This window comes from Leucopleurus acutus (assembly GCF_964270905.1).
Source record: "Leucopleurus acutus genome assembly, chromosome: 20".
NCBI classification, from domain to species: domain Eukaryota; kingdom Metazoa; phylum Chordata; class Mammalia; order Artiodactyla; family Delphinidae; genus Leucopleurus; species Leucopleurus acutus.
Genome location: NC_139162.1, coordinates 27,332,689 through 27,360,606, shown reverse-complemented (window position 1 = coordinate 27,360,606; position 27,918 = coordinate 27,332,689). Strand labels below are relative to the sequence as shown.

General features: G+C 51.0%; 1 protein-coding gene across 1 annotated transcript; it reads left to right on the top strand.

Moving 5' to 3' along the window:
- Positions 1-4,485: 4,485 nt before the first annotated feature.
- On the top strand, positions 4,486-27,918 carry ADGRG3 (adhesion G protein-coupled receptor G3; the record flags this gene model as incomplete). Its single annotated transcript, XM_082861877.1, has 14 exons — positions 4,486-4,681; positions 4,878-4,965; positions 5,199-5,413; positions 8,232-8,394; positions 17,249-17,387; positions 18,989-19,135; positions 19,957-20,091; positions 20,644-20,683; positions 20,876-20,976; positions 21,106-21,218; positions 23,889-24,169; positions 24,368-24,461; positions 25,748-26,031; positions 27,806-27,918. 14 exons carry the CDS (start codon positions 4,486-4,488, stop codon positions 27,916-27,918), a joined length of 2,109 nt encoding a protein of 702 aa, XP_082718003.1.

Genomic DNA, 27,918 nt, shown 5'->3' with positions numbered 1-27,918 from the left:
GCCGCCAGCCCCCCGCCGATGCGAGGAAGCAGAGTTGCGGTCTCTCTTCACTGCTGCTTGCGGCCCCTGCAGCCAGGCCAAGCCAGCCGGAGACTTGAGAAGGCCCAAGGACCTCGGAAGGTTGGGGCTGTTGCCATGGCAGCCAGACTCCCAAGCTGGGCCTTCTGAATTGGCCGGGGGGCTACTTGCCTCTTGGGTCCAGCTCAGGGGGCTCAAGGCTGGTCTTAATGCACCACCACTGGACTGGCCCTCACGGCTGGAATCTGCAGGCCTTGGACCTTGGAGGCTGGTGGCATCCTTGGCCCTGTGCCCCAGCCCAGGACAGGAATGTGCCGTAGCTGTTCCGTCTCTGGTGATCACCATGAGGGCGCTCTGTAGCCCCTGTCATTTTAATCTAAGGATGGCCCGCAGGGGAAACGAGTTGGGGCAGAGCTTTGAGCCAGACCCCTGGAGGAGGAGCATTCCCTCCCTGGAGCATAATGACAGCCCAGGGAGGGAGCCGGGCTGTCGTTATGCTGGCCCTCTGAGCCCAGGGCCATCACCCTTTGTCAGCCTCCCCAGCCCTCCCTCTCCCCTTCCTGGTCCTCCCTCTCCTTGGACCTCCTTAGCCCTCCACTCACAGCCCGGAGTCCCCAATTCCAATGCTGGATGTTGGGTAGTGGTTCCCAAGAGCTACCTGGTGCCTACTGTAAACCTTTACCTACTGCATGGGCGTTTGCCTGCCCCTGACTTGGCTTAGTATAAACGTTCTGGGCTGGGCTAGGCCCATCTTCCCATCTGGCCCTCTCCACAGCTGCATCACCCTAGCTCACCACTGCCAAGCTGACACCTCACAGGGGCCCGCAGCCGCTCCCGAAGCCCTCTTGTGGCAAGAACTGTGGAACGTAGCAGTCCAAATTCGTTTCCACCCCAGCATTCCAAAGACTGAGACACACCTCCCCTGGTGATGCTTGTAGAGCCTGACACGCTCCGTAGAACCCCTGCAGATGATCTTGAGCACACCTCGCAACCCATCACGGTTAATTCTGTTGGACACAGGTGGCCAGACCTGGTCGCTTCCCCTGCGAGCTCTCAGTCTAATGTGGGAGGCATGCATGAGACAAGAACTCTTAGAGGTACAGGCACAGAGTTGGGGGAGCCCTCATTCCTGGCTGGGACTCCAGGAAGGCTTCCTGTAGGAGGCAGCATTTGATCTGGCTCTCAGCCTTAAAGATGGGGAGGATTTTCTTTGTAATTACCAGTTCATTTGTCTTTTCATATTAAAAAGAAGTACGTGTTCATCGTAGAGAATTTGGAAGCTGTAGAAGAGTACATAGAAAAAATAAAAATCAGCTGTTATCGCCTAACCAACCGCGGCAAGAATTTCCTTCTGAGCTTTTTCCTGTGCTTCTCTTAAGAATCAATGATAAAAAACACCTGGGGGCCAATCAGGAAACATGAACAAGAGAAGAGGGCCATGTGTGAAAGACATCTGCTGGAAACGTTGTCAGGGCAAAGGTGGGGGGAGGAATGGCAGCTGGGTGTCAGTGCTGGGGGAGCTGCGCGTGGTCTGTGGTGAACTGAAGGTTACGAGCCCCACGCAGAGGATGCAGCTGCTGCTCTGCTGCAGCTGGTCGCCACCTCGGAGGGTTGAAGGCCCGTGTAGCCAGACTGCCTGCCTTTTATGACAAATAAGAAATCCAGATGGTGCTGGTGTAAAATCCCCTGATTGAAAAAAACTTGGCTAATCCAGAATATTCTCTGGTCAAAGAAATCACGTCTGAGGGCTGAATTCAGCCCTTGGCTGGTCGCGGGACCTGTGTAACCAGTTTATTGCCCGGTGTGAAGTGGACGGGCTGCAAGAATGAAACGACTGGACTTTTCTGCCATCGCTGCCTTACAAACTGGTCCCGGCAAATTTCTCCTCTCCATCCTGTGACACAGGTGAGGCAGGTCAAATAAGTTTCTGTCCCCCTTCAGTTATGGGAGCAGTCTTGTTCGATCACGGCTCTCAGTGTCCAGGTCTAAAGGTCCAGCCCAGGCCCACACCTGAGCCTTCCGCCCCTGCAGTCTCCTCCCTCCTCTCCTGGCTGCTCTGGGGGGAGCGCAGGCTGGGGAAAGAGGCAACTCTCTGGAGTTGGACGGGAGGGGTGTGAGGTGCCTTGGTGGCTAGGAGTGGGCTGGCAGTGGTGTGATGAGCGTGAATGTGGGATCTTTGGGGACCTGCAGGGACCTTGGCACATGGGAACCCCCTGCCCCCTGCCTCTCTTCCAACCCCTCCTCCTGCTGCTTCCATTGGCCTCTGCCTCCACCTTCTCCAGGTGGTGGGCTCCTCTTACGCCCCAACCCCTGAGGACAAACCTTCCCCACAGTGTCCCGGTTGAGCAGCTGGGTGGGATCAGAGCCAGCTCCGCTCTCAGAGACCTCTCTCGGGTCTCTCAGACCCCCATCACTTGGCTAGACCTGAGGGGATACCTACCCCATCCTCAGGGAAGGAAGGGACCCAGCCCCCTCCCCCGGGCAGGTGGGACTCCCCTCAAATTCTCCCACTTCAAAGAACTCTCTTGACACCTACTTTCTGTTTCCGAGGGCAGCTCAGGTAGTGGGGCTGGGGTGCTGGGTCGGGTCCCATCCTCTCGTGACCCGCCCTGCACGGGCCACCTGAGCTCCGTGGTGCTCCTTGACACTGATGGTTCTTACCATGCGCTTCTCTGGGCTGTGGGACTTTGGACAATAGGACCACTCTTCCCACGAGGACGTAGCCAGGTTTGTTTCCCCTTTGGAGTCGGAAATGGATTGGAGTGGCCAGGGTGTGACTGCTGGCCAGGCCTGGCCAGAGTACTGGAGGCCTGGCACCTGGAGACAGGTGCCCACCTGGAGCCGTATGGACAAGCTGGGGGTGGGAGGTGGCAGAAGGGGAAGGTTTCCCCTGGAATTTAGCGGTCCCAGGGCTCCAAGTGGTCCCAGGCCAATCCCCAGCCCCCCGTGGGGCCCAGGAGAGGTGACCCTCCCTCTGGCTCTGCCGGACCCTCCCTTGTCACTTTGCCAAGTCCCCGGTTCTGTCTTCCCAGGTGTGCTGCACACGACCTGGGTCCTGGTCTGCAGGTCTCCAGCCTCTTCATTACAAACAGGCATCCATGAGCCCCTCTGGAGGGCCCAGGGGCCGGGTGGGTCTCCAGTGGTGGGCCTAGCAGGTCACAGTTCACAAAGCCGTCCACCCTCTCCCCTTGCCGGGACGTGCGGCTGGGTGGGAGGAGGGGCATTCACCCTCCCAGCCTTCCCTGCAGAGGAAGTGCCTGGGGCCCATGGCAGATTCCCACCTGCCACCCAGGCCCCATGAGTGGCCCTGACCCTCCCCAGGCCCAGAGGGCTTAGCAGGAAACTGAGTCCTGTCCGGACACTGTGTGGGAGGAAGGGGAAATAGAGGCCAGGCAGGGCTGGGCGGGTCCCCATTAGACCCCATGGTGGAGCAAGGCCAGCTCTGACCGTGTGGCCCCGAGAGCGGATGCCGGTGATGATGTACTTCCTTGGCAGAGCGCCCTTCACCTTCTGATCTCGAAGCAGCCGGCCAAGGGCCCTGGCCTCATCCACATGGCTTCCTTGGGGCCACCACAGTGGGGGCCTTGGTGGTCAGCCCTTCCCCTGCCTACATACTGCACCCCATATGTGTTTGCTGCCCCGCTTCCCATCTGGGCCACCCGTGACCCGCTGGTGATGGTGATGCTAATTTCACAGTACTGATAATCATGATAGTGATAATAATGGCCACGCTCACTGACTGAGCAATTCCACAGGCATCATCTCATGAGTTCTCCCCATGCCTCCTGAGAAACTTGCCTCCTTAGCAGAGGTCGGCTCACGCAAACGGGCTGCCAGGAAGTGGCCAGGACAGATGTCAGCCCAGGCCCGACCAACCCGCAGGGCCCACGCTCCTGTCCCCCGCCATCCTGCCCCTCCTGTTATTCAGTCTGCTGGGTGGGGGGGCGGGGCCTCCAGGCCAGACTCCTCCTCTCCTTCCAGGACCCCAGCAGGCGTGGGCTTGAGCCTGGTCTTGTTCAAATCACAGGCATGAATGAGGGAGCGCGAACACTCTCCACATCTTCATCCGCATCCCTATAGCCAGGCCCTGCGCCCACTGGTCTCCTCAAACCCCAACACAGCCCTAGGGGGCAGCCGCACTGCTATATGCGCTTTACAGAGGAGGAAACTGAGGCTCAGAGAGGCCCCCAGCTTGTGAAAGGAGGATCTGAGGTAAGAGTTCCTGACTCCAAAGCCTGGGCTCGCCGTCACTCCCCAGGGGCCTGCTTGGGTGCAGAGGCCTCTGTGGCCGCTGAACACCAGCCCCGCAGCACCCATCCAGACGAGGCCTTGGGAGCAGCACCCCTGGGTGGGTTCAGCAGCTCCTGCCGAGTCGGGCCCACTCTGCAGGTGGTCATGGGGCGGGGTGAGACTAGGAACACTGCCCGGTTGCACACACTCACCTTTCACAACCCAACCGATGGTGCCATGGAGCAGGAAGGGCGTGGGCGGGGCCACAGGAAGCGGCAACGCTGCGGCCACGGCGCGGGGTGGGGCCGGCTCATTAGAGCCTGGGAGCTGCGGGACGCGCAGCTGCGGGGCTCCGGCAGGCGTGGACCAGGCTGGCCAGGGATGGTGACCCGCGGGGCCCTGGGAGTCCTGCTCCTCCTGCACCTGGCCTCAGGTGAGCAGCCAGCCCCTTACGCCCTCCGGCCAAGCCTGGGAGACCCAGGGTCGGGGACAGGGAGGGCGTGTCTGGAGCAGGTCCTCCGAGGAGCCCAGCTGACGGCCGTAGCACCTCCTCTGTCGTCGGGGTCAGTCCTGCTCTCCCGATAAACTTTGGTCAACACTGGTCTCAGGTCCTCTTTGCTTCCCCACAGCGCCCTGGAGATGGCAGAGCATCGGGGGTGCGCCCACACTTCGTCCCTCAGGCTGCGGCTCCCCGACAGGCCTGGCTCTGGGACACGGGTGGGCCCAGGACAAATTCTTCTCCAGCTGGCCTCTGAGCTCCAGGGGAAGGCGGCTGGGACCCTCGAGGCTGAGGCCAGGCCGGGCCTGCACGGCCCTCCCCGCACCCCACCCACCCCCGTTCCCCGTCACGCCGGCTCCCCTCCTTGTCTCCTCAGCGGTCCCCTGGTCCTCAGTCACCCAAGCCGAGAACAAGGCCCTCCCTGACCCTTCGCTCTCGGCCTTGCCCACAGCCAGGCGGTGGTTCTCCAGAGGCAGCTCCAGGGCGCCAGGCCTGGCCCTTGCCGTTCCGCTCCCAAGAAAGCCGGCCCCACCCCTGGCCCACCTGGCCAGCTCTCCCTGGCGCTCTGTGCCGTCTGCAGGGATGCCCTCGGGCAGAGGAAGCTGCGTCCTCCCCGTGCACCCATCTCCGAGCCTTGCCTGCTCCTGCTGTTTCGCTCTTGGTTCAGTGAGTGGCCTGCGTGCCTGTACCCCACCCCTGTGTGTGTCCAGCATGCGGTCACACGGCTTTGCGCGCGTACGGACCGACCTCTTTTTGGGGCTTAAAAAAACCCTCGTCTCTTCAAATGTTGGGAGATTCAGGGAAAAGCAAAGTTTAGTCTGTGGCTCCAAAAAGTGTGAAAAATGGCCGGGCCATCCCAGCGGGATGGCGGCAACACCTGATGGATTAATTAACTTCATAACCACTAGTGGCTCTTGCTGGATCTCATAAGGACCCTGGGCCCCTCACGACAGATGTAATTTTCTGGTCGGGCCTTGAAGGCTCCCCCGAGTGATGGAGTTTACCCTATGGTGATGGGTGCTCTGGTTCAGCTGTTTAAACAGTGTGAGTAGCCCTGAGAGGTTTATGTCTAGAGGGAAGGCTCCTTTTTTAATTAATTAATTAATTAATTTTTGGCTGCATTGGGTCTTTCTTGCTGAGCGTGGGCTTTTCTTTAGTTGTGGTGAGCGGGCTGCTCTTCTTTGCATTGGCTTCTCGTTGCGGAGCACCGGCTCTAGGTGCGCAGGTTTCAGTAGTTGTGGCACGTGGGCTCAGTAGTTGTGGCTCGCAGGCTCTAGAGCACAGGCTCAGTAGTTGTGGTGCATGGGCTTAGCTGCTCTGCGGCACGTGGGATCTTCCCAGGCCAGGGCTCGAACCCGTGTCCCCTGCATTGGCAGGCAGATTCTCAACCACTGCGCCACTAGGGAAGCCCGAGGCTCCTTCTTTTGTGGACATTTTGGGGCAGTTGCCATGTGTTCATTTTCTCTTTCATTCATTCATTCCAGAAGCGCTGGTGGAACCCTCTACTCAGTGTCAGGCCCTGTGCTTATATACCATGTGGTCCCTGCCCTCAAGGGACTCACAGTCTAGCAGAGTGATGGGATGCTTCAAAAGAGTCCAGGGCATGGTGGGGGCCCAGAGGGAAGCAGACACACTCTTTAATAAAGGGATACTTTACGAAGGACGTGTCAGGGCTGGCACAAGGGACAAGAAGCTGTGGCTGTTGGCAGAGGGAAGCAGGCCACTGGTGGGGAGCCTTAGGGAGGGGCGAGTACTGCCCTGACCTCTGACCTCCTCACCCCCCCCCAATATGAACCCAGATTGAGGTGGTCCTTAGAGGCCAACCTCTGGGGCAGAGCGGGATGGAGAAGAGTAGGGTGGGTCTGGAGGGCCTCTCACACACAGGCCTGGTTCAGGCTCTCCCTGTCTGGGCTAAATGCTTCTTCTAACATCTTCCAAAAATAATTGCAAACACGAAGTTTCATAATCTTCTCTGCACCAGGTACTTGCCAAGAACTTCACAAGCCCAACGGCCCTTGTGAAATTTCATGGCAGGCCAGGAGGGAGGCTCTGTTAACACCCACCGAGTTGCCCCCTGCACCCAGCACCCATGTGTGACCCCTCAGGCATACAGAGGGCTGGGATTACAAAGAGGATGGTGCCTTCCCCGGAGCTGACAGTTTCCTCCCCCTCTCTGCTCTTCTTCCCTCTTTTTCTCTTTTTCTCTTTCTCCTTCCTTCCCTCTTCTGTCTTCCTCCTTTGTTTAAAAAGCAAACATGGATGTTATTATGCACATGCTCACCCATCATGTGATTTTTCCCATTAAACATGTTATGAATATCTTTACAGTCTAACAGAAAACTGAAGTTCCTTTACAAGCTACTTCAAACATTGTCACATATAGAGCTAATTATAAGATCCACTTGAAAATGTTATTTTTTTACCTACGTTTACCCTAACTTTGGTCTGCCATTATCTTTACCGTGTATTTTATTTTTGTCTTAAAATTTAACTAGTTTCATTTAATGTGAAAGTAATATTGTGCATAATTTTTTTAAAAAAATCAAACACTGGAGAGGGTGTGAAGAAATGAAAAGTAAATGTCTCCCTGCCCATTTCACCCACAGTTCCTGGTGGGCCAGTCAGAAACGTAAAGGTGCAGGTTGTCAAGACCCAGCCCCACTGCCCCCATAAACGGTACAATAAAGCCGTTCATGGAAAAAGACATACAAATAGATGCTCAAACTCCTTCTTAAATTAAAATGAAATTCAATTTTACCCCTCAAACTGGCAAAGATTTGAAAGTTTGGTAAAGTCTAGGACTGTGAACATGTGGGTAAATAGTCACTCTTGCCCACATTTGGTGCGAGTGTAAATAGGTGTAGCCATTTTAAGAAGGAAATTCGATAATACTTAGCAATTTTTAGAAGTTCATACATTTTTTTTTTTTTTTTTTTTTTTGCGGTACGCGGGCCTCTCACTGTTGTGGCCTCTCCCATTGCGGAGCACAGGCTCCGGGTGCGCAGGCTCAGCGGCCATGGCTCACGGGCCCAGCCGTTCTGCAGCATGTGGGATCTTCCCGGACCGGGGCACGAACCCGTGTCCCCTGCATCGGCAGGCGGACTCTCAACCACTGCGCCACCAGGGAAGCCCAGTTCATACATTTTGATACAGAAATTCAAGGATAGGAATGTTTTCTATGAATTCTTAACATAAGCTGACAAAGATGTAAGTAGCGTTATTCAAAATAGTAAACGAAACAAAACAAAAACACCCTAAGTGTTCACCAACGGGACCAATTCGAAAAGCATAACAACACCCGTATACTGAGATAGTATGCAAGTATATAAAGAATGAGATGGGTATGAGTCCAGCTCAGGTTCACACAGTTAGTGTAGAGGGATGGAGCTGGGGTTGTAGTCCACACCACCAGACTCTGGAGCCTGAGCTCCCCTACCCGCTGCCTTCCCATGCAGCCCATTCACACTTTGCATCCCTCTCTTAGATCAGAAGAATTCCGCAACCATGCATGAGGAGTCAAGACAACCCTGCAAAGGACTCATCAATGCAATCCGATTTGACAACTTCGGCCTTAAGGACACTGCTAAGTGCTTCACAGCGTGTGCACCGTCAGGGAATGAATCCTGCAATCTGGGAAACTTGCAGAGGTAAAGGGCCCTCTGAGATGGAGAAGGAATCTGGGGGCTCTGGCAGGGGTGGAGTAGGGAGGCTGTTAAGAAGGGATGGAGCTATCAGCCCTTTTGGACCCAGAAGATGCTCCTCTCATCTTACCCTTCCACCTTGTTTGACACCCACATTCCCCCTGACCACCAAGACCCTATGATCTAGGGGATGCAGAGGTGAAATGAGCCCCTGTCCCTGTCATTGGGAGTTGTAGAGGGAGAGACATGGCCCCAAATGATGGTGATTCTAGAGTGTGATCATACAGAGGGTAGACAAGGCACCAGGTTAGCTCAAAGGAGGGAAATCTGCTAAGGCTTCACAGATGAGGCCACCCATGAATGGCTTTTGAAGGCTGCATAGGAGATTTCCCATTGGACTCGAGCAGTGTTAGGGGATACAGGGAGAACTACAGTGCTTTGAACTGTGAAAGAGTAAAGTGCTGGGGATGGAGACAACAATGGGGAGGTTGGGTGGGGGGGTTGGACTGGAAATCTAAGCAGGGACCAAAGTGTGAAGGGTTGTGTAAACTATACCACTGCGGGAGGGGGCAGGGCAATGATATATTTTAAATACAGGAAGAGCATAGTCAACTTTGCATTTTTAGAAAGATGGCTCAGGCTTCAGGGAAGTATATGAGGGTGGTGATGTGACAAGAGATGTGAGCAGGTAGGATGCAACTGTGGTGGTCTGGGTAAGAGTGAGGGCTGAACAACCACCAGCACCACCCCCAATTGGCACTGTGTACCTGGATAGGAGGGATGGGTCAGAGACATTGAATGATGTAGAATCAGTGCGATCAAGAGACTGATAAGACCAAGAGACCAAGAGATACTGGATTAAGGGAGAGGAAGGGGTTTGGAATACAGCATCTCCAAGAGTCACCTTCAAAAGATCTTTGCCTTTCTCCCCTCCTCTCCCTTCCAAACAGAGTTACCCATCCTCTTCTGGGATACTCAGGACAGGCTTGTATGCACTCAGTATATATTTGTTGGAGAAAATGAGTGAAAAGTTTATGTTCTCAGACTTGGTGTTAGCACAACAATCTGATTGAGTGCCATCACTTCAGTGGCCTGAAAAGGCTCCCATGAGTACCTGCAGCTGCTCCGGGAGCTTCGGATCTCCAAGCAGCTGTTCAGGAGGCTCCTCTTTGTGCTGCCTTATGGAGGGCTTAAACACCTTGGGGAAAGTAGGAGCTCTGACATCAGAAGATGTGGACTTGGTTCCCAACTCTATCACTTCACCGAGTTATCTCCTTTACCTTTACAACCCTGTGAGGTAGGTCCTGTTATCAACCCTTTTTTCAGATAAGAAAACTAAGGCTCCCATAGGTTAAATAACTTGCCCACGTTACACAACAGGTAGGTAGCAAAATCAAACATGAACCTAGGTCTGGAGGGCAGTAGGGGAGGTGTACAGTAATACAGACTAGGGTCAGACTGGCAGTGCTCAAAAGTGGAATTGGACTTTGGACAGGTTAACTTTCAGTTTCCTCATCTGTAAAATGGGGCTGAAATAACACCTGACTTGTAGAATTACTGCAAAGATTAAATACATAATTCAGACACGTTAGCTGTTATCATTATCTTACCAGCATTGTCATTTCATTACTGTTGCAAAGCCTTTATTCTTGATCTCTCTCCTATACCTTCCTCCTGGGGTGGTTGTTGAGATTAAAGGAGATTATGCATGGAAAAGTTATTAGCAAATAATAGGAACTCAATAAATTTGAGTATTCTTTATTTTAATGACTCTTTCTGATTATAAAAGTAATTTTATATATTTTTTAAATAAATTTATTTTATTTATTTATTTTTGGCTGCATTGGGTCTTTGTTGCTGCTTGTGGGCTTTCTCTAGTTGCAGTGAGTGGGGGCTACTCTTCGTTGTGGTGTGCGGGCTTCTCACTGCAGTGGCTTCTCTTGTTGCGGAGCACAGGCTCTAGGTGTGTGGGCTTCAGTAGTTGTGGCACGAGGGCTCAGCAGTTGTGGCTCTGAGGCTCTAGAGCGCAGGCTCAGTAGTTGTGGTGCATGGGCTTAGCTGCTCCACGGCATGTGGGATCTTCCCAGACCAGGGTTCCAACCCGTGTCTCCTGCATTGGCAGGCAGCTTCTTAACCACTGTGCCACCAGGGAAGTCCAGTAATTTTATTCTTCATAAAATATTTAGAAAGTAGCTATAAGAAGGAAAGTGGAAAATTCCCCTTCTTACTATTCAGAGATAATCATTATTTTCATTTTGGTATATTTCTTTAAATAGATAGATAGACAGATATGGATGGATATAGATAGCTATAGATATATCACATACCTCATTTATCCATTCTACTATGTTGATGGATAGTAACATTTGGGTGGTCTCCAGTTTCTGGCTTATACAAAGAGTGTTGCCGTAAATATTTTTGTTTGTGTATTTTGGTGAATGTATGTATTTCTGTAAGGTATATTCCTAGGAGTGAAATTGGTGGGTCATAAGGCAGGCATGTGATTAGCTTTAATAGAAACTGCCTAACAGTTTTCCAAAGTTCTTGAACCAAATTTCACTCCCACAATCAGTGTATGATAGTTCTAGTTGCTTCACATCCTTGTCAACACTTGGTATTGTCTGCTTTTTCATTTTAGCCATTCTGGCAAGTTTGTACTGTATCATATGGTGATTTTAATTATATTTGCCTGATTAAGTTTAACTTAATCTTTCATATATTTATTAGACATTTTGATATCCTCTTTGTGAAATGGCCTTTTAAGTCGTTGGCTTGTTTTATGGGGTTGTTTTAATTTTTCTGAGTGATCTTTAGGGGTTCTTTATATATTCTGGTTACATGTCTTTGCAAATAGATACACATGAATGTGTTCTCCTTCATTGTGGATTGCCTCTTCATTCTCTTAGCGTTGTCTTTTGACTACAGACAGATATTCTTAATTTTAATGTAGTGTGCTATACCAGATTTTTACATTATAGTTAATGCTTTGGGGTCTTATTTAGGAAATGTTTGCTACCCCAGGATCATGAAGATACTCTTCGATGTTTTCTTCTCAAAGATTTATTGCTTTATCTTTCACGTTTGTAACTATGATCCACTAAAAGAAAGTAAAATACTGTGGAAAACTCTTACTTTTCAGAATTTTCGGCTTAGCTAGTGCCTCTCAGACTATAGAGTCTCACAATTCTGAAAAATGTCTGGAGGAGAAATCAGCTGTACATTTGAGACCCTTCGAGTGCCCAGGTTTATTTCTTCACCCTCTGCACCGCCCCAACACCACCACCAAGACCACCAAATGCCCTGTTTATACTTGACAAAGTGCTCTTGTGCCTGTTTGCAATCCAAACCCAGCCACAGTCAACCACTGATCTGTCTGGGCATTTTATATAAGGAAACCGTACAACATGTTGTCTTTTGCATCTGGCCTTCTTCACTTAGCACGTTTTTGAGGTTCATTCATATTGTGACAGCAGGGCATTTTTTTTTTTGCAGTACGCGGACCTTTCTGTTGTGGCCTCTCCCGTTGCGGAGCACAGGCTCCGGACGCGCAGGCCCAGCGGCCATGGCTCACGGGTCCAGCCGCTCCGTGGCATGTGGGATCCTCCCGGACCGGAGCACGAACCCGTGTCCCCTGCATCGGCAGGTGGACTCCCAACCACTGTGCCACCAGGGAAGCCCAGCAGGGCATTTTTTATGACCAACAGTGACCTCTATTCAGCTGAAGCTCAAATTCCCAGCCTTTCGTCCATGCTTAGACAAAGGACATGCTTAGAATGAGCACATGTCCCCGGGGGAAGAAAAGCAACAGCAGATTTTCAGTTCATTTCTCTATGATGCTCCCTCTGCAGAATTTTAGCCCCTCTCTGCTTTAGCAGCTCTCTGATGGCGTTAAACAAATTATTTCTGTATTATATCTAGCTTTTCTATTTGTTCTCAGTGAGAGCATTGATCCATCACAAATAACTCCACCCTACTCAGAAGCAGAAGTCCAAAGCCTGAATTTTTTCCAAGAAAATCTATTTTGAGGTATTTTATATATATATATATATATATATATTATATATATATATATATATAATATATATAGTATATATATATTATATATATATTTTATATATATATAATATATATATACACACACACATGACAGCAAAATGCATACATGTTAATGGTACAGATCAACAAAATTTTACATATTTATATACACATCCTTTAATTACCACCCACATTAAGCTATAAAACTTTTCTAGCCTCACAGAGGGGTCCCTCATGCTCCTTCCCCATCAACAGCGCCACATCATGGTAACCATTATTTTAAGTTCTATAACGAAGTATTGATTTTTCCTGTTCTCAAACTTCCTATAAATAGAATCACGTAGTGCACACTCTTTTGTGTCTGTCTTCTTTCCCTCATCTGTATGCCTGAGTTTCATCTTTTTTTGTTGTTTTGTTTTTTTTGTTTGGTTTCTTTAGTCTATCCATAGTTTGCCCTCATTGCTGCCGTATAGTATTCTGCAGTATTAATATACCACTATTTACTATCTCTTCTACTGTTGATGAGCATTTCCATTGTTCTGATTTGGGGCTGTCTTAGTTCAGGCTGCTGTAACAAAGTACCATAGCCTGGGTGGTTTAAAAACAAATTTATTTCTCACAGTTCTTTAGACTGGAAGTCTAAAATTGGGGTTGGGTTCTGGTGAGAACCCTCTTCTGGGCTGCAGAGTGCAGACATCTTGTACCTTCACATGGCAGAAAGAAGGATGAGAGAGCTCTCCGGGGTCTCTTTTATAAGGGTACTATCCCATTTATGAGGGTTCTACTCTAGTGAATTACCTCCCGAAGTCCCCACTTCCTAATACTGTCACGTTGGGGGTTAGGATTGCAACATATGAATTGGATGGGGCAGGGACACAAACATTCAGTCCATAACAGGGGCTATTATGAATAAAGCTGCCATGAACATTTTTGTACATGATGAATTTTGGTAAGCACTGACATGGTGACTGTATCCATTTACACTCCCACCAGCAATGTGTGAGAGTTTGAGTTATCCCACATCCTTGTGATACTTGAGTCTTTTTTTTTTTTTTTGCGGTACGCGGGCCTCTCACTGTTGTGGCCTCTCTATTGCGGAACACAGGCTCCGGACGCGCAGGCTCAGCGGCCACAGCTCATGGGCCCAGCCGCTCCGCGGCATGTGGGATCTTCCCGGACCGGGGCACGAACCCGTGTCCCCGGCATCGGCTGGTGGACTCTCAACCACTGCGCCATCAGGGAAGCCCCTCTTCCCCTCTTTTTAAAAATTGGGTTGTCTTCTTATTATTGAGCTTTAAGAATTCTGTACGTAATCTGGATACAAGTCCTTTATCAGACGTATGATTTGCAAATATGTATTTTCTCCCAGTACATGTTTTGTCTTTTCATTTTCCTCATAATGTCTTTTGAAGATCAAAAGCATTTAATTTCGATAAAATCCAACTTAAATTTAAAACATATCAAAGAAATGTTCATTTAGCCCACGGTTACAAAAGTTTTCCTCTAAGTTTTCTTCTCTATGTGTATGGTTTTAGCTCTTATAATTAGGTTCATTTTGCATTTGGAGTTCATTTTCTGTGCACAGTGTGAGGTAAATGTCTAACTTTATATTATTACTCTCATTTTGCATTTGGATATCTAGTGGTTTCAGCACTATTTATTAAAAAGACTATGCTTTGTTCATTGAATTGCATTTGGGAGGGCATTTCATTGAACAGCCAAATACAAGTTCCTGGAATGTCTTCTTCCCATTGAGATAGTGAACCAGAAACAAACGACGTTGCTGGGGGGAAATGTAGAGATTAATGCTGCCATGAAAGGCTCTAATGAAGCAGGAGTGATGGTGATACCTATTAACTCCATTTAACTCACCAGAAGTCAGGTGGATCTTGGAGAATGACTATGGACCGTCATTAACTTAATCAGGTGGTGAGTCTAATTGCAGCTACTGTCCCAGATGAGTATGTTTACACAAAGAAATCAACACAGCCCCTCACAATTGGTATACAGCTATAACGTGGCTAATGTTTTTTTCTCCGTACCATTTTTCAAGGACTGCCAGAAGTAGTTTGCTTTTACTTGGCAGAGCCAAGAGTATAGAGCCACAGTGTTCCCTCGGGGTTACGTCACGTCCCATTGCTGTCATAAGATAGTTCACAGAGAACTCATTTATCTTGACATTCTACAGAGTCCACTGTATTGACAACATTATGCTGATTAGATCTGATGAGCAGAAAGTGGCAAGTTGTGAAGATGCCTTAGGAAGACATACGTGAACTAGAGGGTAAGAGACAAACTTCACAAGAATTCAGGGTCCCATCACCTCAGTGGATCTCCTGGACATTCAGAGGACTAGAGAATATCAATATATGCCCTCCAAGGTAAAAGACAAGTTGTTGAACCTCACACCACTTACAATGAAAAGATGTATCATACAAACATGAACCAAAACATATCTGAATAGCTAAATCGATATCAGACAAAGAAGATGATCCTTAAATTGGTGTCAACTTTATGATTAAAAATGCAATTGTAGGGGCTTCCCTGGTGGCGCGGTGGTTGAGATTCTGCCTGCTGATGCAGGGGACACGGGTTCATGCCCCAGTCCGCAAAGATCCCGCATGCCGCAGAGCGGCTGGGCCCGTGAGCCATGGCCGCTGAGCCTGCGCATCCAGAGCCTGTGCTTCGCAACGGGAGAGGCCACAACAGTGAGAGGCCCGCATACAGAAAAAAAAAAAAAAAAAAAGCAACTGTACATCCATGGTTTAAACTTTTTGAATATATGTTACTTTTCACAACTAAAACAATTTTTTTTAAGTGCTCCGAGAACCAGATCAGGAAATCTTCTCTCAAGAAGATAAATTCATGGGCTGTTTTGTAAGGTCAAGGAATTTTTTAAGTGCATGAGGTGAACTATATGTATTGTGAAATACAATTCTCTATTTTATTTGGTAACAATAAAAATCACAATACTTCTTCATTTAGATTTTTAAAAGATAAATAAAAAACTAGTGTCAGTTGGTGTAGCTCAATCAATGGATTTGGACAATCTCAACCCACTGTTTCTGGATGAATGTTCTAATTGCCTGAACCATCCAATCTCGTTTACACATATTTGCATGGTTTACTCTTTATATTTTACAATATTTTTTTCCTGTGGTTTCCTTGGAGTTTTATTCCTTGGTAACTGTGTTCCAAAAAATGATGTCAAAATAAAAGCCTCCCTTTTGCCTCCCTGGTAAGCCCTCCATAGCTACTCCTTTCCAATAGCCTCGATCTGGCTGTATCTGCTCTTGTTCCCCTTCTATACCATTGCTACCTCAGCCTTCACCTGTTTAAAATTGCTTTAAAAAGGTGGGCAGCAAGGCTTAGGACCCCAGGCTTGGGAAAAGGGACTCTGGCCAAAGAGAAGTTTCAGCACCACGGAGAGCGCCAGGATAGGGACGTGGATGGGAGGGGGGACTTTGCTCACCCTAACTTTCTAGCCCATGGCAAGGGGGCTGCGGTAAAACAAATGGCATTTAAATTTGTGTTTATTTTATGTGTAAATTATGTGTTTCCAAGACCAACTCAGTTCCCATAAATCAGTTCCCATACAGCTAAGTCTTCAACGGCTGAATTCCCAGTATTCATCTAGCACTCAATAAATGTGAGTTAGCCCTCACACCACACAGTGATCATCCCACAGTTTGGAATACTCAGAAGAATTTCTCTAAAGAAGATTTACAGAGACCAATAAGCACATGAAAAGGTGCTTAACATCATTAGTCACTAGAGAAATGCAAATTAAAACTGCAGTGAGATACCACTTCACACCCACTAGGATGGCTATAATTGCAAATGAAACAAAACAAAGTGAAAAACATCAAGTGTTGGCAAGAATCTGGAGAAACTGAAACCCTCCTACATTGGTGGTGGGAATATAAAATGGTGCAGCTGCTATGGAAAACAGTTTAACACTTCCTCAAGAAGTTAAACAGAATTAACACAGCAATTCTACTCCTAGGTATCCACCCAAAAGAATTAAAAACAAGTCTTCTAACAAAAGCTTTTACGTAAATACAAGCAACTCTATTCACAATAGCCAAAAAGTGGAAACAATCCAAATGCGCATCAATGGATAAATGTATAGACAAAATACGGTATATGCATACAAAGGAATTTTATTCATCCATAGAAAGGAATGAAATACGTATACATGCTACAACATAGATAAACCTTGAAAACATGCTAAGTGAAAGAAGCCAGACACAAAAGACCAGATATCATATAATTCCATTTATATGAAATGTCCAGTATAAGCAAATTCATAGATTAGTGGTTGCCAGAGGCTGGGGGAAGAGTAACTGCTTAATGGGTTCAGGGTTTCCTTTTGAGGTGATGGACATGTTCTGGAACTAGATAGCAAAGATGGTTTCACACATTGTGAATGTATTTAATGCCACTGAATTGCACACTTTAAAATGATTAAAATATATTTTGTATTTTATAAAATACATTTTGTATTTTATTTTATTTTGTATTTTATGTATACATGTATACATAAAATACAAAGTACATTGTAATGTATTTTGTTACAAAAAAAGAGAAATACATAAAATACTCAGAGGGGCCACTGGCTCCGGAATCCCTCAGAACCAGCATGAATCACTCCCGTGCCACCCCTCTCCTGCAGCATCCCAGGGTCTTCCCTTTGATATTCTGGGTCACCTCTCCTACACCAGGAGCCTGATGATTGCTGCGCATGGTATCTCTCCTCCCGTCATCCAGGTGAGTGGACTATGAGTAGGTAACTCAGCCTTCAAGACCCTATCTTCCCTTGCAGATACTGGCTGAACTATGAGATCCATCTGGTGGAGAAGAGTCTGACAGAGACAGTGAATATGGATTTTTTGAAGGCTCTTGTCAAGAACATCAACACCAACATCTCAGAAGACCTGCACTTCTCTCTGACCCCCTCTCAGGTGAAGGCTTCCCCCCATCCCCACTGGCTGGTCCTGGTCCTACTTTCCTCAGGCATATTTTTCTGAGAGTCATGGTCTGTGCTTGGTGCCCATCAACAGTTATCCTTCCCATGTCCCGTTTAGTAGTTCTCTGCCACCTGGCTAATGGGTGCTGTGAGTTAATTGGTTGAGTGGATCCTGGTAATATATTACCCAGGGTGCTAGGATGAGACCTTCAGAAGATCACCGAATCGAGAGTCAGGATTCTAGCCCTGGACTTCCCACCACCTGATTAGGTGTCCTCCAGGAAATCCCCTCCCCTCTCTGGGCCCCTGAGTCCTCATCTGTAAAATGAGCTCGAAGGCTCCTCCAAAGTCTGAGGTTCCCTTGAACTCTTCCACCAGGGGACACATTAGAAACCAGGTAAAGGCACTTGTAGAGGTGCTGCAAAGGGTTAACGGGCAGACTCTGGGTTTACATAGGTCTGGATTCAAATCCCAGTTCCGCCCCTTACCAGCTATTGTGATATTGGGCAAATTACCTAACTTTTCTGAGCCTTGGTTTCCCCATCTGTAAAATGGGGATGGTATTGCCCGCTTTCAAGGTTGTCAGAGGGAGCAAATGAGATAACTCACAGGGAATGCTTGGTGCAGCAAGGGCACAGCCTCCCTTAAGGCATAAAGCTGAGGGTGGAAGTTTGGGCAGCAGGGAAGTGGTCTATCGTGGAGGGATTTTAGGTCTGCCTGGAGAAGGGGAGATGGAAGATGGATGGGGCCTTTCTCAACCCTTTATCACGTCACCGCAGCAGCTGAGCCCTCTGCGTGGAGTAGGCACCGGCCTGTGAAATCAACCACATGTCCTTTTGACAAGGTTCTGGACTGGGAAGCAGAAAGTTGAGGCTCTCGGCTACAACACTTAGCGCCCCCTGTTCCAATGCCCATGGGATGCTTTTGAGGCAGGACCAGGTGGGACCAGGCTGCAGTCCCAGGGGGAGCAATGAGGTCAGAGAATGAACAAAACACGCTTCGCAACTATCAGTAAAATTTATTTTAATATTTTGACCATTCTTAGCTTTTACAAAATGTGTTGTTGTTGGGTGGGGGTGGGTATCACATTCAGTGTGAATTCTTGTGTCCTCCCTCTCGGCCCTTGCTGTCTCCCTTCCTGATGGCCTTACGCTTTCCATTTATCCCTGAGTTGGAAAATAGACACTGTCACCATAGCCGTATGTCAGCACAATGGGGGTCAGGACCCTGGCCAAAAGCACCACAACTGACCCTCTCTCACACTTGCAAACTGACCTGTGCAGGTGTCGCCCCTTCACAGCCCACTTTCAACCTGATGGGTGGCCACGCGGGCATCTTACTGGCTCCATTCTCCATATTGGGAAAACCGGGGCTCCACAAGGGCTGTGATTTGGCCAGGAGCTCACAGCCTGGACAGAGCAGGGCTTGGACCGTGCCCCCAGGTGTCCTGCCTCTCAGAGCTGTCCTCGGTCCTCAGTGCTGCCCCACCACCCAGCATGCCTGTTTCTCCTTCCACCTGGGGGAGGGGTGGGCAGGACCTGTGTTGGGGGCTGGGCTCCTCAGGGAAAGACAGAGCGGCTGGGTCTGTGGTTGCAGATTCCGAAGGAGGTGACAGAGGACGAGCACCGGCACCCTGACAGAGTCCGGCTGCCCAGGAGCCTTTTTGGATCCTTGCAGGGCAGCAGACCAATGGTTCGGTTGGCCATAACCATCCTGGATGTTGGTTCGGGGAATGTCTTCAAGGTGAGGAGGGGCTCAGGGTGGCTGAGGTTCCATGCTTGGTTAAGCAGGACATGCTTGCCCTCTCTGGAGTCTTTGCTGAGGGGCCCGATGGGGATGGAGGAGGTGAGGAGCCTCTGGAGTGTGCCTAAAGCAGCCGACGCCATCCCAGACCCCTGTCTCTAGGGTCTGTGGACTGCGGGCTCACGCCGGTTATTCACACTCCGCTGTTTGGACTGCCCACACCTGTGCCCTTGGACTCCTGTGTGTGTATCCCAAGTGTGTTCATGACCCCTGTGTGGCCTCGTGCATGCACAAACATGTATCTCCTTCCTTATTCCTGGTGCGCACGTAATCATGTGTGCTGGCGTGACCATGTTCACGTGAGCAAGTGTACCCAGGCCCTTGCAAATTTGTACCAGGCATGTCCCCAGAGGCGTGTCTGCACTCCCATGGGGACATGTGTATCCCTGAGTGCTGATGTGGGCAGGTGCGCCCCACCTGTAGGCACCACTGCCCTCCGTTTCCCGGCTGATCTTCCTTCTAACCCTGCACTCCAGTTAAGAGGGTGGAGGAGGCCTGGAGACCAGCAATGGAGAGCCATCAGGTACACGGCTTTGCAGCCGTTTGGCCTGGAGGGTAGGGCCCGCCCTGGCCCAGCTGGAGCAGACTACAGAGAGCAGCAGGAAGAAGGTCGCCCATGACTCCCTGCCCCCTGTTCCCCCGGCCCCAGACTTTGCCCTCCAGGCAAGGGCCACAAGCCCTAGAGGCTCCCAGGAGCCCTGAGAAGGGCTGGGTTGGGGCAGCCGCTCGTGCAGCCTGGCCTCACCCGTGTCCCTCCACAGGGCCCCCGGCTCAGCCTAGAGGATGGCACCAGCGTGTTGAACAATCACGTGGTGGGCTTGAGTTTGGGTCATATAAACGTCACCGGCCTGGCTGAGCCTTTGGAGATCACCTTCTCCCACCAGCACCAGCCTCCTGTGAGTCCCCCACCCTGGCCTGGCAGCTCCTGAGGGGCAGACATGTGGGTGGGCACCCCTGGGCATAGGGGCAGACACACACGGACTCTGCACACCCCACGCTCCCACATCCACCTGGGTTTACATAGGTCTGGATTCAAATCCAGACACACAATTGTGCCCAGGGACACACGCCCACCCTGTGCACGCATGTCTCCACATGCCTCCCCGACACCCTCCGCTCCTGTGCTCACAGAGATGCCCAGGGGACCTGGCAAACACACGTGCACGCGCACGGCTGCCCACACACACGCTCCCCTAAAGGCACGTGCCTGCAGACATGCGCCCCTGCCAGCCACAGCCCCGCGCCTCTTCACACCCCCGACGCGCTGACCCAGGATACATCAAACGCTTCGCGTTCCTGTGTGACCACAGGCTGAGACTTGCTTCCACCTAATGCGTGCCTGTGCAGAGACCCAGAGCACACTGTCTTCTCCCCCTCCCCGTCCTACCCTCCTCTCCCCTCTCCCAACTTCCCCTGCCTCGCCCCTGACTCCCAATCTCTGGTTTCAGAACATGACCCTCAGCTGTGTATTCTGGGACGTGACTAAAGGTAGGGCCTGGAGGATCTTCCCTGGGTAAGATGGGCGGAGGGTAAGGGCTCCTTAGGGGACAGGACTCCAACCGCAGGGCCCCTCCCCTCTTTCTTTCCTCTCTGGACCCCTCTCTTCCCTTTCCCTGCCTTCCCCTCCCCTCTGCTTCCCTATATTCCCGGCCCCTCCCCTAGGCTCCCTCTCCTCCCCAGGGTCTTCAGGAGACTGGGCTTCCAAGGGCTGTTCCACAGACGTCGGCGTCAATAGGACCATCTGCCGCTGTGACCACCTGACCTTCTTCGCCTTGCTGCTGGTAATGGCGCGCCCCCCCGCCCCCCGCCATCCTAGCAATTCTGGAAGTGCCAAGGCTCCCGGCCCAGGGAGGAGGCTGCCTGGCCTGGTCTCTAACTGGTAAGATTCTTATTTGGGGGATCGTCCACAGAGGCCGATCTTGGACCAAGTCACCGTAAAGACCCTCACACGCATTTCCCAGGCTGGCTGCGGAACCTCCATGATATTCCTGGCCTTCACCGTTGTCGTCTACGCTTTCCTGAGGTGGGTCACCCCGTCCCCACCCCACATCTCCCTCCTGCCCTCAAGGGCGGCAGCAGGGCAGGGTAGAAACCAGCAGCGTAGTGTTAGTCGTGCAGCACTATACTGTTATTTTCTCCAAACCTCCGTTTCCTCACCTATAAAATGGGATTGGAGGTTGAAATGTGTCTGGCTATTTCAGTTACAAGTGGCAGAAGCTCAACTCAGATTGGCTTAAACATAATAGGTAATGTGTGGTTCACAGAACTGAAAAGCCCAAGGTGAGCTCACTTCAGGTGATGTTGGATCCAGGGGCTCAAAAGATGTCCCCAGGACTTGGTGTCCCTCTGATTCTCAAAACTTTGCTTTCTCCTTTGTCAGTCATGTCAGGCAACTTCTCCATACTCAGGGGCCTTGGGGAGCCCCAGGCTTGCATCATAGCTTCTTAGCTGCCTGGACAGCTAATATTCTAAACTAAGGCCCAGAATTGAAGTTTCTAAAAAAACTTTATTGGACTTCTCTGATGGCACAGTGGTTAGGAATCCGCCTGCCAACGCAGGGGACACGGGTTCGAGCCCTGGTCCGGGAGGATCCCACATGCCGCGGAGCAACTAAGCCCGTGCGCCACAACTACTGAGCCTGCACTCTAGAGCCCAAGAGCCACAACTACTGAGCCCTCATGCCACAACTACTGAAGCCCGCGCACCTAGAGCCCATGCTCCGTAACAAGAGAAGCCACCTCAATGAGAAGCCTGCGCACCACAACGAAGAGTAGCCCCTGCTCGCTGCAACTAGAGAAAGCCCACGCGCAGCAACAAAGACCCAATGCAGCCAAAAATAAAAATACATAAATAAATAAATGTAAAAATTTTTATTTTGAAATAATTATAGGCTAACAGGAGCTTGCAAAAATAGTACCTAGAGTCCCATGGTTCCTTCATCCAGCTTTCCTCAGTGATGACATTTTCTATAACTGTAGTACAATATAAAACCAGGAGATTGACATTGGTACAGCACTGCTAACAAGACTACAGAGCTCATTCAGTTTTCACCATTTTCCACGTGCACTCAATTGCGTGTGTGGGCGCATGTTCACACACGCACACAGGGCTGGCTATATCATTTGTAGGGCCCAATCCAAAATGAAAATATGTAGCCCCTTGCTCAAAAATTATTAAGAATTTCAAGATGGTGACAGCAGAGCATTAAAACGAGCATAGGGCCCTTCTGAGTGCAGGGGCCTGCAGAGGTCATACACCAAGCAAGCTGACCCTGTGCATGTCCTCTGTGTGTGTGTGTGTGTGTATATGTCTATGCAGTTTTATCCCATGTATACCAGAGTTGAGTTATACTGGTCTAACTTAGACCATGTGCCCATGACTGAACACGCCACTGTGGTGAAAGGATGAATTACACTGATTGGTCAGGCCACCCTAGTGCCTGCCCTTGGGTTTGAGAGTGCATGGCTGAGAGTGGGGAAGGGTGCTCCCAAGGGAAACCTGGGGCTGTTTCTGGAAGAAGGAGGAGCAGAAACATCAGAGGCTACTGCAGCCCGTGCCCAGGCCCCGGCCATGGCGGAGGGAGCCACAGGAACTGCCAGCCTCAAGGAGCCTGTGGGAGCAGCCCCACGGCTGGCCTCCCGACCCATGACGGGCCTGGAGCAGCCCTTGGTCTCCTGACTCCCGGTCTGGGGCCCTCCCATTGCCTTCCTGCACATGCTGGCACTGTCTGGCCCTGGGCTGAGGCCCCCACCAGCCCCGCCCACTCCATCTCGGACCGAACTGTGAGTGTAAGTGGTGCCGGCCCTGCCCGCATCCCCCGAGCCCTGGCCGAATACAAGCTGAGCACGACTTGCCAGCTGGCTGCACTGCTGGACCCTGTGAGACGGGCTCGGAGCACCAGGAGGAGCTGTCAACCTCTCCCAGGGGCGGGGCCTGGCATCTCAGGTGAGGTGGACATTATCCCTCACGCCCACTCCAGGCAGCCCTGAGCTCCCACCCTTCCAGTGAGAGTCCTTTGGGAGCTGATTTGCTAGGAATTCGCAGTGGGAACTCCACAGAGGGGGAAGTGAGCCCTGGGAAGAAGCCCTGGACTGGGAGTCTGGAGCCCCTGCCCTGTGCTGTGACTCTGAGTCCCTGTTCCTCTCTGAGCCTCACCCTCCCTACTAAGTTCTAGGCTTCATACATCCATGCCCTGTCTGCCCACTCACTCAACCAATGCAGGGCTTTCTCCTGCTTATTGTGTTAGGCCCCAGGTCAAAGCCTGGGGAGAGACGGAAATAAGGGGTGGGTGGAGAGTTACGCTGCGCTCACTCCTGGGAAACTTCCAAATAAGCCTGGGATAAGTGACGTTCAGAGACAGCCTTCCCAGAAAGAAACACCCAAGGGGGATTTTGAAGGTGAAGCAGGGAACGGCATTGAGAGCAGAGGGAAGAGTGTGGGCAAGTCCGGGAGGCGTAGAGAAGCAGAATGCATTTAAGGAATTGCCGATTAGGTAGTTTGGCTCAAGCGTGGAGTCAAGGGATGAAGCCAACAGGATCCAGAATCCCCAGGGCCCTACGGGTCGTGAGAGGGCTCGTGGACTTGAACTGGAATGTTCTCACACGCTGGTTGCTGGCAGGGATGGAACAGAGGTGATCGGACGGAGAGGCCTGGGTGCCCCCTTGCAGCCTCTCACTGGCCCTTCTCGCCCCAGGTTTTCCCGGCAGAAGTTGAACTCCGAAGACGTCCCCAAGATCCACGTGGCCTTGAGCGTCAGCTTATTTCTCCTGAATCTGGCCTTCTTCATCAATGTGGGGTATGGCCTGAAGGGGTCCGATGCTGCCTGTTGGGCCCGGGGGGCCGTCTTCCACTACTTCCTGCTCTGTGCCTTCACCTGGATGGGCCTGGAAGCCTTCCACCTCTACCTGCTCGTCATCAAGGTCTTTAACACCTACTTCGGGCACTACTTCCTGAAGCTGAGCCTCGTGGGCTGGGGTAGGTGCCGCTTGGCCAGGCAGAGGGGATGGCTGACTCTGGAAGACGCAGCAAGGGGACCAGCCTGGGGCGAGGGAGGGGCAGCTCCCTCTCTGATTGGCTCAGAGCTCGAGGGATGGACAGCTGGAGGGGGATTTGGAGGAGGACGTGCCAAGGGAGCCCCAGCAATGCCATACCTCCTCCTCCCCTTGCCCCCAGGCCTGCCTGCCCTAATAGTCATCGGCACTGGGAGCGCCAACAGCTATGGCCCCTACGCCATCCGTGACAAGAAGAACACCACCACGCTGGAGCTGTGAGTGCTGTCTGTGGAAGCTGCGGTGGCCTCAGGGTCCTGGGGGCCAGAAGGAGGTGGAGGTGGGGAGAGGAGGGAATCCTGGGAAGAGAGACGAGTAAGTCAAAGCAAAGGATCCTCAGATCCAGCTAGCGCACGGCCTGCAGGGGTAAACTGAGGCCCAGAGAGAGGAAGTACAATGAGAGAGGGGGTGAAAAGGAGAGAGAACCGGACCAGGAGGCAGGATGCCTTGCTCTAGCCTGGGTCACCACAGCCTATATAGCACCTTTGGGCAAATTTTAAAAGGTACCCCCCCCATCCCTCTGACCTGCCATGCCAGGTGCTCAGCCTGGTGAGTGGAGGGTGAGTTGGATCTCAGCCCCCACCTGCCCCCCAGCCAGGTGCCCTTGTGCAGGGCACAACCTGCCCAATATTTGCAGCAGCCCTGATTCCACCCAGACTCTGTCTCTGAGTAGCTGTGTGACCTTGGGCAAGCCTGTCCCCTTCCAGAGCCTCGATCTCCTCATCTGTACAATGGGGGACTGATCCACATGCTCTTTTGGGCTTTCACTCCTGCAGTGCAGGGAACAGGGGAGCTGAGCTGAGCCTCTCCCAGGGTACCTGCCTGAGGCCCATGGTTCTGTGCTAAGAAGAGCTGGTGGGGCCTTGGTCCTGTCCCCAGGGCCTCAAATGCAGGGCCCCAGGGGCCAGGCAGGGAACATAAGTACACGCAGCGGCCTGGCTGGGCACAGCGACAGACTGGCAATCACGTGCCAGTCTAATGGGCAGCTGACTACTGTCCCTCCGGAGGGCATCCACAGAGCTGCCAGCTGTATGGTTTTATAAGAGAAGCAGAAATCTGGATGTTTCAGGAATTCCCTGGCGGTCCAGTGGTTAGGACTTGGCGCTTTCACTGCCAGGGCCTGGGTTCAATCCCTGTTCAGGGAATTAAGATTCCACACGCTGTGTGGCGTGGCCAAAAAAAAAAAAAAAAAAAAAATTTGGATGTTTATGCCAAACATTTCACTTTTAAAAGGTGGTCATTCATTCAATTTTTTTTTTCTTACAACATAATGTGGGGTGAACGAAACATGTCTTTGGGACACAACTGGCCTTTTACACTCAACTGGTCTAAAGAGACAGCAGCCTGGAGCCTCGTGACAGCCCCTCCCCCGGGAGAGTGGGGAATGGATGGGTGGAGATGGGAGAAGGCATCTTTTTGGTCAGAGAAGATCTGGCAGGGAGACAGCCCAGGGCTTGCTCTCGGGAGACTTCCTCTGGTCCTAACGGCCATCCGCCTCCTCCAGGTGCTGGTTCTGTGAGAAAACTGCCACCTCTGCGCTCTACGTCACTGTCCACGGCTATTTCCTCATCACCTTCCTCTTCAGCGCCGTGGTCCTGGGCCTGGTGGCCTTGAAGATCTTCACTCTGTCGAGTGCCACAGCGGGCAAGGAGAAGCGGCAGCACTGGAAGGGGGTCCTCACCCTGCTGGGCCTCTCGAGCCTGGTGGGTGTGAGCTGGGGGCTGGCCATCCTCACACCCCTAGGCCTGTCCACCACCTACGTCTTTGCACTGTTCACGTCTCTGCAAGGTGAGGCTCCTGGGCCAGGGAGGTGACGAGCTGCCTCGCCTGCACCAGGGGGTGGGGCTTTGGGGGGAGGGGGTAGATGGCAAGAAACAGGATTCTACTCAGGCTTGCTCAAGTCCAGGGCACTGATTTTAAATATCCAAGGCTCTCCCAAGGACCCCAGGGCAGGAAGGCTGGCTGACCTCATGGGAGCTGGTAGCAGGGTCAGGAAAAGCCACCCAAACCAAAGCAGATACTTTCCCATCTTTTTCCCTGGAGTCACACGTAGTCTCTCACCTTCTCTCTGTGGAAGCTTCTTCATTCTTCTCTCCACTGGCCCATTCCTACCCATGGCCCTCAACTGGCTGCCCAATATGGCCCCCTCATCCCTATGTGACCTTCCAAGTCTAGTGACCATGGTCTGCTTCAGTCTCTTCCATGTTCTTAGGAGAGTCAAGGATCTGACTGGGCCATCTTGGGTCAGGTGTCCATGTCTGGTCCAATCATCTGTGACCAGGAGGGCGGGATCATGTAATGTGAAGGCGATGTGACACGAACAGAATCTCTAAGGGGCTGTGAAGGCAGGAAGCAAATGGTTAGTGGAGGAAATGCTTGCTACGTCTGCTCCCTGCTCCCGCGGGCTTCTTTCTCTGATACCCAGCAAAGGGGCAGGCACCCAGGGTGCAGGTGGGACACGGTTTCCCCACCCGCACCTGTCCTCTTTGTTCCTCATACCCCTGTTTCATACACGCAACTTAAAGAAGCATCACAGCCTGACTGTGAAGAGAGGAATGACAAGGAGTTACTAGGAACCAAGGGGTCCTAGATCCAGCAGGTGCAAGCCCACAACAACAGGGCTGGCTCCCAGTGCCTCACAAGACTACATGGCACCATGGTTGGCAGCACTTGGGGACAAGCAGACCGGGGTTCAAATCCCACCTCCACTCACCACCCCAGCAAGTCACTCAGCTCCTCTGATCCAGTCACCTGTACAGCTGGGATAATTCCAGTACTTTTCTCGCCAGATTTCATGATGAATAACTGAGATAATGTGTGTGTGTAATACAGGAGGCCTTCAATATGTGGGAACTATGTTAACAACAACAGAAGTCGTTATTATTAGGCCACCGGAGACTGTCCCCAGATGAAGAATTATGAGTCCACCTCTGAAAATTCCCAGGGGTTACGGCTTGGAGAGGGATGCACCTTGAAACTGTGGATTATGTCATTATCCTTTCTGAGGTTACCCATCATAGTTAAGTCTGAACACTTCACCGCACTGAGTTATTTCAACTGAGTGTAGCTCAGTATTTCTCTCTTCTTCCCAAACAGAGCCCTCAGCCCACTTTAACTGCCCTTGAACTCTTCTCAATATTTTTTATTGTTGTGTAGGGTTTTAGTTCTACATTTCTTTTAAAGAAACACAAAGATTTTTACTTTTCTATCAATTTCTGTACTTACTACAATTTTCATACCTCACGTCTTCCCTTTTCTTCTTGCTGAAGCACATCCTGCAATAATCCTCTATAAGAGGGGCAGTGGTAGTTGTCTTGCATGTCTGAAAATTCCTTCATTTCGGTCTTTCTTTTATGAGATAGCTGTGTGTATAGATTTTATTTCGAGGACTCTGGATTTCATTCTCAAGTTATCTATTTGGTTCTTTTTCAGGAGTAGGTTTCATTTTTTGTCTGATTTTTCTATACATTCTTGAACTTTTACAGTGGAGCGATTCCTCCTCTGAGTGGCCGCCAGCCCAGGCCCCACCCCAGGCTCACTGAGGCCCTCTCCTCCCTGACAGGTGTCTTCATCTTCTGCTGGTTTGTTGTTCTCTACTTCCCAAGACAGAGCACCGTGACCTCGTCTTCCGGCACTGCCCGGGCTGACCAGACCCTCACCGTGTCTCATGAATAG